Below are 9,685 nucleotides of genomic sequence, written 5' to 3' on the forward strand. Positions count from 1 at the left end.
AAAAAAGAACCCATGGATTGAAACATTTTTAATGTGTTTCAATCCAATGCAGTTGCCTTTTTTTTTTTTTCCAGACAGAGTCTCATTCTGTCACCAGGCTGGAGTGCAGTGGCACGATCTCGGCTCACTGCAACCTCCGCCTCCTGGGTTCAAGTGATTCTCTTGCCTCAGCCTTCCGAGTAGCTGAGACTACAGGCGCACACAACTACGCCCAGCTGATTTTTGTATTTTTAGTAGAGACAGGGTTTCACCATTTTGGCCAGGATGGTCTCGATCTCTTGATCTCGTGATCCGCCTGCCTTGGCCTCACAAAGTGCTGGGATTACAGGTGTGAGCTACCACGCCCAGCCTGCAGTTGCCTTTCTTACTGATGCTCAAGTTATTTAATTTTTGGATAAATTGCTGTTTTAAAGCAACACAGAGGGCCAGGTGCAGTGGCTCACACCTGTAATCCCAGCACTTTGGGAGGCCAAGGTGGGAGGATCGTCCCAGTCCAGTAGTTCGAGACCAGCCTGGGCAACATGGTGGAACCACTGCACTCCAGCCTGGGTGACAAAGCTAGACCCTGTGTCAAAAAAAAAACAACAAAATAACAGAACAAACAAAAAAACACAGAAGGTCGTGATAGATCTTTTTGTTTTTGAGATGGAGTCTCACTCTGTCATCCAGGCTGGAGTGCAGTGGCGCAATCTCTGCTCACTGCAAACTTCACCTCCTGGGTTCAAGTGGTTCTCCTGCCCCAGCCTCCCAAGTAGCTGGGATCAGGGCACCTGTCACCATGCCCAGCTAATTTTTGTATTTTTAGTAAAGATGGGTTTTCACCATGTTGGCCAGGCTGGAGAAGGTAGTGAGAGATCTTTAAGCAGAGCTATGGGGATGGCGAGGAGGGCCCTGGACCAGCCTGGCAGGTTGGCAGGTCGGGGAAGGTGTCTTGGAAATGGAACCTAAACTGAGTCTTGAAAGTCCCCTTCCAGATAAGAGGGGCTGGGTCCCTCAGGTGTGAGGGGACAGCCTGAGTAAAGCCCAGGGCTGAAACACAGCCTGGTTTGCAAGAACAAGCAGTTCTGGGTCGTCTGCCCTGGGTGGGGCTGCACCTTGGACCCAGCCTGTAGGCAGAGGCTGGCTAGCCCCCAAGGACTTCAAGCAAGAGAGGGACAGATTTGCCTTCTGTGTAGAATCCTCCATCCACATGGAGGATGGCAGGAGAGAATAGCCCCGAAAGAGCTCATAAAGCTGCGAACGCTGTTCCTTCTTCCTCTTTTTTAAAAGACGGATTTTGGGCCGGGCTTGGTGGCTCACGCCTGTAACCCCAGCACTTTGGGAGGCCGAGGCGGGCGGATCACGAGGTCAGGAAATCGAGACCATCCTGGCAAACACGGTGAAACCCCATTTCTACTAAAAAAAAAAAATACAAAAAATTAGCCAGGCCTGGTGGCGGGCGCCTGTAGTCCCAGCTACTTGGGAGGCTGAGCCAGGAGAATGGCGTGAACCCGGGAGGCGGAGCTTGCAGTCAGCGGAGATCGCGCCACTGCACTCCAGCTGGGGCGACAGAGCGAGACTCTGTCTCAAAATTAAAATAAAATAAAATAAAATAAAATAAAATAAAATAAAATAAAATAAAATATAAAATAAAATAAAATAAATAAAATAAAATAAAATAAAATGTAAAATAAATAAAATAAAATAAATAAAAGACGGGTTTTGCTCTGTTGCCCAGGCTGGTGCTGTGGTGCAATCTTGGCTCAGCCTGTAACTCCTGGCCTCAAGCGATCCTCCCACGTTGGCTTCTCAAACTCTGGGATGACAGATGCATACTACCATACCTGGCCCATCCCCAGTGTCTGGAAAATGTGCCCACTGGAGAAATCTATTGGCCGGATTGTGACTGATTGGCTGCTCCCACGGCAGGAAAGAGGGAAGGACAAGTGGCTACGTCGAGGCCTGCCTGAACTCCAAGGGTATCCAGGCCGAGGTTGCTCAAACCCAGAGCTGATTTATTTTTATTTTTATTTATTTTTATTTTTTGACACAGTCTCACTCTGTCGCCCAGGCTGGAGTGCAGCGGTGCAATCTCGGCTCACTGCAACATCTGCCTCCGGGTTCAAGCGATTCTCCTGCCTCAACCTCCAGAGTAGTTGGGATTACAGACACCTGTCACTATGCCCGGCTAATTTTTGTATTTTTGGTAGAAACGGGGTTTCACTATGTTGGCCAGGCTGGTCTTGAACTCCTGGTCTCAGGTGATCCTCCTGCCTTGGCCTCCTAAAGTGCTGGGCTTATAGGCGTGAGCCACTGTGCCTGGCCTGAACGAAACATTTCTATGTTCGAACTTAAAATGAGAATCTTATTATCTGAGAATCTTATTATCTGAGATTACAATGAAATTCTTATTATCTGAGAATCACCCAGGGAAGTCGTGGGACTGCCCAGATTTTCATCCAATAAAGGGAAAATTCTTCCCACAAATAGATTTTATAGGATGGTGGAAGCAAATATAGGACATTCCAATTACATTTCAATGAGTTATTCTTGATGAAGTCCTGGATACACAAAGCCAGCCAGCAAATAGGATTGACCGAAGTCAGAGGATGCTGTGACCACCCCAGGGCTCTTTTTGTTTGTCTGTTTGTTTGTTTGAGACGGGTCTCGCTTTGTTACCCAGGCTGGAGTGCAGTGGCACGATCTCGGCTCACTGCAGCCTTGACTTCCTAGGCTCAAGAGAGTCTCCCACCTCTACCTCCTAAGGAGCTGGGATGACAATCATAAGCCATCACACCTGGCTAATTTCTAGTGTTTTTCTTTTTTCTTTCTTTTTTTTTTCAGCTGGAGTTTCACTCTTGTTGCCCAGGCTGGAGTGCAGTAGTGCGATATCGGCTCACCACAACCTCCGCTTCCCGGGTTCAAGCAATTCTCCTGCCTCAGCCTCCTGAGTAGCTGGGTCTACAGGAGAGCACCACCACACCCAGCTAATTTTTGTATTTTTAGTAGAGGCAGGGTTTCACCATGTTGGCCAGGATGGTCTTGATCTCTTGACCTCTTGATTCAGTTGCCTTGGCCTCCCAAAGTGCTGGGATTACAGGCGTGAGCCACAGCGTCCGGCCATAAGCTGTGTTCTTAATTCTATCTTTCCTTCCCTGGGGATGGTATCATTTCCCCGTCCTGTTAAGTGCCCTTGACTGCTCTTACCTTTAGCTTTTGGAATTCCGCCATCTACCCTAACTTCACCTCCACCTAAATCCTGCTCACTCTACAAAGCCTGCCTCTCCACGCATCCTCCCTCCCAACTCCATCCCAATGCCCAACAGCTTTTTGCTAAGCAGATGCCTTTATTTACAGACAAAGAAGTAAACAGGCAAAAGGAAGAGGCTTGTCCAAGGTCATGCCACAGACTGAACTCTCACTGGAAGGACAGTTCAGGGTCCTGATACCCAATCTAAGGCAGCAGCTTTGTAGCACATCAGGATGGGGGTGGGTCATGCCTGGCCATGTTCACTTCCAGAACGATTATAGCTTTTACAACATTTTTTTTTTTTGAGATGGAATCTCGCTCTGTTGCCCAGACTGGAGTGCAGTGGTGTGATCTCGGCTCACTGCAACCTCTGCCTCCTGGGTTCAAGTGATTCTCCTGCCTCAGCCTCCCAAGTAGCTGGGATCATAGGCATGAGCCACCATGCCCAGCTAATTTTTGTATTTTTAGTAGCGAGGAGGTTTTGCCATTTTGGCCAGGCTGGTCTTGAACTCATGACCTCAGGTGATCCACCTGCCTCGGCTTCCCAAAGTGTTGGGATTACGGGCATGAGCCACCACGCCCAGCCTACTATAGCTTTAACAATCTTTTTTTTTTTTTTTTTTTTTTTTCTGAGATTGAGTCTTGCTGTGTTGTCCAGGCTGGAGTACTGTGGTGCGATCTCAGCTCGCTGCAACCTCTGCCTCCTGGGTTCAAGCTAGTCTCCTGCCTCAGCCTCCCAAGTAGCTGGGATTACAGGCACATGCCACCATGCCCGGCTAATTAACAACATTATTTTTTAATTTTTGTAGAAATGAAGTCTCATTATGTTGCCCAGGCTGGTCTTCAACTCCTGGGCTCAAAACGATCCTCCCACCTTGGCCTCCCAAAGTGCTGGGATCACAGGCGTGAGGCATTGCGCTGGGCCCAGAACTACCTTTTATTGGAGGCATGGAGTCCACAGTGGGTGGAGGTCTCAGTGCCTTGGGCTGGGGGGCTCAGCGAAAGGCTGCGGCCAGGCCTAGATGAAGGTGAGGCAGGTGGAAGCGGGGACCCCACAGCTTTCCTTGTGCTCCTCGAAGAGCTGCTCCAGGGCCGTCATGTAGAGGGCATGATAGTGATTGACATCCTCCTCGGTGGGGTGGAGGCACTGGGGGACAGGGATGGGGCGGCCCACTGCAGGGAGAGGGAGACATAGGTGGGCGAAGGATCCCTGATGCCCACGCAGCTGCTGGTGGCCGTCCCCCCGGAGGTGGGCACTCACCCACAGTGGTGATGGGCACAGCAAAGGGCAGCAGACCCCAGGAGGTGGCTGAGAAGAGACCGCGACCCCAGAAGATGCAAGGAGAGAAGCCCATGAGCTTCTTGAAGGTGAGCTGGCACCAATGCTGCCAGGAGCCTGTGGCAAAAGCCTTCAGTCTAAAGATGTCATTCTCCCCAAAGGAGTACACGGGCACCAGGGACGCCCTGGGAAGGAGCAAGAGAGAAGAGGGGGCTCAGGCTGCTGGCCTGCTCTGAGATGGGCACCCCCAGGGGCTACAAGTCCCTCCCACCATGTCCAGATGCTACCTCCCAGGGTCATTCAAGGCACATGACTATGGCTACAAAGAAAGATCTAGAAGACAGGACTCACATTTCTTTCTCTTTCTTTTTCTTTGTTTTAGAGAGAAGGTCTTGTGGCTAACCACACCTGTAATCCCAGCACTTTGGGAGGCCACAGCGGGAGGATCGTTTGAGGTCAGGAGTTGGAGACCAGCCTGGCCAACATGGTGAAACCCCCGTCTCTGCAAAAAGATAAAAATTAGCCAGGTGTGGAGGTGCGTACCTGTAATTCCAGCTACTACAGAGGCTGAGGCACAAGAATCGCTTGAACCTGGGAGGCAGAGGTTGCAGTGAGCTAAGATCACACCACTGCACTTCAGTCTGGGTGACAGAGTGAGACTCTGTCTCAAAAAATAAATAGGCTGGGTGCAGTGGCTCATGCCTGTAATCCCAATACTTTGGGAGGCTGAGGTGGGTGGATCACCTGAGGTCAGGAGTTCGAGACCACCCTGACCAATATGGTGAAACCCCATCTCCACTAAAAATACAAAAATTAGCCAGACGTGGTGATGTGCACCTGTAGTTCCAGGTACTTCGGAGGCTGAGACAGGAGAACTGCTTGAACTCAGGAGGTGGAGGTTGCAGTGAGCCGAGATCACACCACTGCACTCCAGCCTGGGCGACAGAGCAAGACTCCATCTCCAAAAATTAAAAATTAGAAAATTTAAAATAAATACATAATTAAAATTTTTTCTAAAAGACAAGGCCTTGCTCTCTTGCCCAGGCTGGAGGGCAGTGGTGCAATCATAGCTCACTGCAGCCTCAACCTCCTCGTCTCAAGCCATCCTCCCACCTCAGCCTCCCGAATAGGTGAAACTTCGGCGTGCGCTACCACATCTGGCTAATTTTTTTTTTATTTTTGTAGAGGTGAGGTCTCCCTATGTTGCCCAGGCTGGTCTTGAACTCCTGGCTTCAAGTGATCTTCCTGCCTTGGCCTCCCAAAGCACTGGGATTGCAGGTGTGAACCACCACGCCCAGCCGGGACTCACATTTCTTGAGACACAATTGTGTAGTGGGCCTTCTCATAGTCATTTTCTCATTCGGTCTTTGCAATAACAACATTGTGGCAAGGTAGGTATCAGCCCTCTTCACAAGTAAAGAAACAAGTCCGGCCGGGCACGGTGGCTCACGCCTATAATCCCAGCACTTTGGGAGGCCAAGGTGGGCGGATCACTTGAGGCCAGAAATTGGAGATCAGCCTGGCCAAAATGCTGAAACCCCGTCTCTACTAAAAATACAAAAATTAGCCCGGTGTGGTGGTGGGCGCCTGTAATCCCAACTACTCGGGAGGCTGAGGCAGGAAAATCATTTGAACCCGGGAGGCGGAAGTTGCAGTGAGCCAAGACCACGCCATTGCACTCCAGCCTGGGCGACAGAGCGAGACTCCGTCTCAACAACAATAACAAAAAAAGAAACAAGTGCAAGGGCTTGCCTTTGAGATGGGGTCAGAGAGGGAAGCCAGGGCTTCTGAGACCGAGGGCCCTGCTATTTGCATTATGGTCCTGTCTCCACGGAGGTGGGAGGGAGCCTGGTGTAAGCGGGCCCCATGTTTGGTACCGAGTCATGCCCTGGAGAGCCCACGTGGGCCTCGGTGCAGGGCACGGCGCTGGTCTCTGGGCACCCAGATCCCCCCTGCAGGGGGGGATGTCTGGGGACTGAGAGAGGGCATAAACCAGCAGAGAACTGACAGGTGGGGCCTGCACGCGCACTCACCCGTGCCTCAGCGCCAGGCGCACGAAGCCTTTGCGCTTCTGGAGCGTGAGGCAGTGCTCCCCGGGGACTGAATACAGGGCCTCGTGCGCACCCCCCACCATGATGACCACGGCCTGCCCGAGCTGGGGCTGGGACAGGATGAAGTCCAGGCTCTGGCGGCTCACCGGACAGAGTCCTGTGGGCAGGAGGAGGTGGAAAGTAGTTCCCATCTGCCTCCACGGCACCCCCGCCCCTCACGCAGCCTTTAGTTCCAAGCCCCCTACCCCCATCTCCAAGGCAGGGAGCCTACCCAAACGCTCACTGCAAGTCTGGCCAATGCTCAGGCTGGCCCCTGTCCTGGGTGGAGGACTTATTATGGGGGGGGGGGTCCCAGAGGGGCTGGGGAACATCTGGTCAGGAGTCTCCTCGCACTCGGCTCACCAAAGGACATGATGTAGTCGCGATAGACTGGAAGGTAGAAGAGGCCAGCCAGCACGGCTAACCAGGGCCGGAGCCCCGGGAAGAGCTGGGAGAAGCCATTGCTCTCGGTGGAGAAATTACAGAGGAAGCCTGTACACATGATCCCATGAGGGTGGGCGCCCAGCACGTAGTTCCGATCCGGCGGCAGCTCCGCCGTTTTCACCAGCTTCGGGGTGTTGAGCAGGATGAAGGGAGGATGGAAGGCAAGATACCGGCTGAAAAGAGGGGCCCTCCACCCCAACAGAGTTCCGAGTTAAAGGTTCTTAGGATAGGGTCAAGGGCCACCCCAACAGAGTTCCGAGTTAAAGGTTCTTAGGATAGGGTCAAGGGCCCAGGTTTTTGTTTGTTTGTTTTTTGTTTTTTTTGTTTTTGTTTTTGTTTTTTTTTTTGAGACAGAGTCTTGCGCTGTATCCCAAGCTGAAGTGCAGCGGCACGATCTCGGCTCACTGCAACCTCCACCTCTCGGTCCCGGCTCAAGCTATTCTCCGGCCTCAGCCTCCCGAGTAGCTGGGATTACAGGCATGCGAAACTATGCCCAGCTAATTTTTGTATTTTTAGTAGAGACGCGGTTTCACCATATTGGCCAGGTTGGTCTTGAACTCCTGACCTCGTGATCTGCCCGCCTTGGCCTCCCACAGTGCTGGGATTACAGGCGTGAGCCACCTCACCCACTCTCTCTTTTTTTTTTTTGAGGCAGAGTTTTGCTCCTGTTGCCCAGACTGGAGTGCAATGGTGTCATCTCAGCTCACTACAACCTCTGCCTCCCAGGTTCAAGCAATTCTCCTGCCTCGGCCTCCAGAGTAGCTGGGATTACAGACGTGTGCCACCATGTCTGGCTAATTTGTTTTGTATTTTTAGTAGAGATGGGGTTTCTCCATGTTGGTCAGGCTGGTCTTGAACTCCTGACCTCAGGTGATCCACCCACCTCAGCCTCCCAAAGTGCTAGGATTAAAGGCTTGAGCCACCACAACTGCCTTTTTTTTTTTTTTTTTAGAGACAGGATCTCACTCTGTTGCTCAGGCTGGAGTACAGTGGTACAATCATGGCTCACTGCAGCCTCCAACTCCTGGGCTCAAGCGATCCTCCCACCTCGGCCTCCCAAAGTGCTTGGATTACAGGCATGAGCCACGGTGCCCCACCAAGGGCCCACTCTTGAACATCATCCACTCCCAGGCCGGGCGCGGTGGCTCATGGCTGTAATTCCAGCACTTTGGGAGGCCGAGGCGGCTGGATCACTTGAGGCCAGGAGTTTGAGACCAGCCTGGCCAACATGTTGAAACCCTGTCTCTACTAAAACTACAAAAATTAGCTGGGCATGGTGGCAGGCGCCTATAATCCCAGCTACTAGGGAGGCTGAGGCATGAGAATAGTTTGAACCTAGGAGGCGGAGGTTGCAATGAGCTGAGATTACACCACTACACTCCAGCCTCAGTGACAGGAGACTCAGTCTAAAAAAAAAAAAAAAAAAAATCCATGTCCTGTCCCACTGCCTGAGCTTAGGCGCAGGGAGCTCAGGCTCCAACACAGGGAAGGGCTCCTAGGTGTGGGAGGGAGATGGGGAGAGGTAGGAAGCAGTGTTTCTGCAGGGTGACCCATCACCTTGACAGGATAATAATCCCTTAGTTGTCTCCAAATTGCCCGGTTCCTTATCCACTCCGAACGCCTTCCACCTGCGGACAATGAGATACTGGTGGACGAACCCCTGGAGTCACCTCCCCTCACCCCCCATGTCCCCACCATCTCTGGCTACCTGGGTCCCCGTCCGGAGCTCACCTTGGTTGGGTGTGTCCCAGTCCACATAGAGCCACACCAAGTAAAAAACAGAGAAGGGCCAGAGTGACGTGAAGAGGAGGACAAAGACAAGAAGGGAGAAGAAAGGGCCTGGGGGAAGGGAGAGAAAGAAAAGAGTTGACTTCTGAAACTCCATCATTCCCTCCAGCTGCTCCCTTCCCTTCCTCCCCTTCAGAACAACCAGCTATCTCCTCTGGCCCTCTCCCAGACCAGTCACCTGGTCACTGTCCTCAGTCATGCAAGCCAGCAGCCCAGCCACTCTCCCTCCAAACCCTACTCCCATGACAGACCCCAGGCACCCACGCCTCCCCCGCTCTCACCCATGAAGAGGAAAGTGAGCACATATTGGTAGGCGCCCACTGCTTCTAGATGCTGCTTCTGCAGGGTTTTGGAAGTGGTTGGGGGTGGCGGGGCTGTGGCAACTCCCATTGCAGAAGCTCCCCTCTTCCAGCAGGATCCCAGAACCCGGAAGACAAACAATGAAGGTTTGGATGCGGACCTGGGCAGACTTTCTCCCTACAGGAGCCCAGCCTTGGGGGCCTGGCTAAGTTGCAAATCACCTCCCAGAGTAGCGTGTGTCCCTAGGTGTGTGAGTGGGGAGATCTTTGGATCCAGAGCCCCAGATGTCTCTGGGTTTTTTCTCAGCCTGATCTTTGAACTTCCTGTCAGTCACCAGCCTGGGCTGGCTGCTGGGTGGGGCTGGGAGGCGTAAGCGGTGTGCAAGGGAGAGGTGACACCCTCAGGAATTGATGTTGGAGTGGACAAGAGTGATCTGGCTAGCCCCACCCACTGGGTCCCAAGTGCTGGAAGGGGCCAGGAGCCCTGCTGAGACTATTTGACCTCCAGTCAGGGGGGCAGGGCCTGGTCCGGGCATCTCCAGGAATGTCAAGGTCA

General features: G+C 52.4%; 1 protein-coding gene across 2 annotated transcripts; it reads right to left on the minus strand.

Annotated features, from left to right (window-relative positions):
* Positions 1 to 3,308: 3,308 nt before the first annotated feature.
* MOGAT3 (monoacylglycerol O-acyltransferase 3) lies at positions 3,309 to 9,402 on the minus strand. Of its 2 annotated transcripts, XM_054496441.1 has the most exons (7): positions 9,112 to 9,402; positions 8,774 to 8,881; positions 8,600 to 8,670; positions 6,962 to 7,166; positions 6,542 to 6,716; positions 4,491 to 4,693; positions 3,309 to 4,402 (listed from the first exon to the last, which is right to left on the minus strand). In XM_054496441.1, exons 1-7 carry the CDS (start codon positions 9,218 to 9,220, stop codon positions 4,248 to 4,250), a joined length of 1,026 nt encoding a protein of 341 aa, XP_054352416.1. In that variant the 5' UTR covers positions 9,221 to 9,402; the 3' UTR covers positions 3,309 to 4,247. The 2 variants fall into 2 exon arrangements, with proteins under 2 accessions (XP_054352416.1, XP_054352417.1); XM_054496442.1 differs by lacking the exon at positions 4,491 to 4,693.
* Between the last annotated feature and the right edge of the window lie 283 nt (positions 9,403 to 9,685).

This window comes from Pongo pygmaeus, chromosome 6 (genome assembly GCF_028885625.2).
Source record: "Pongo pygmaeus isolate AG05252 chromosome 6, NHGRI_mPonPyg2-v2.0_pri, whole genome shotgun sequence".
Lineage (NCBI taxonomy): Eukaryota > Metazoa > Chordata > Mammalia > Primates > Hominidae > Pongo > Pongo pygmaeus.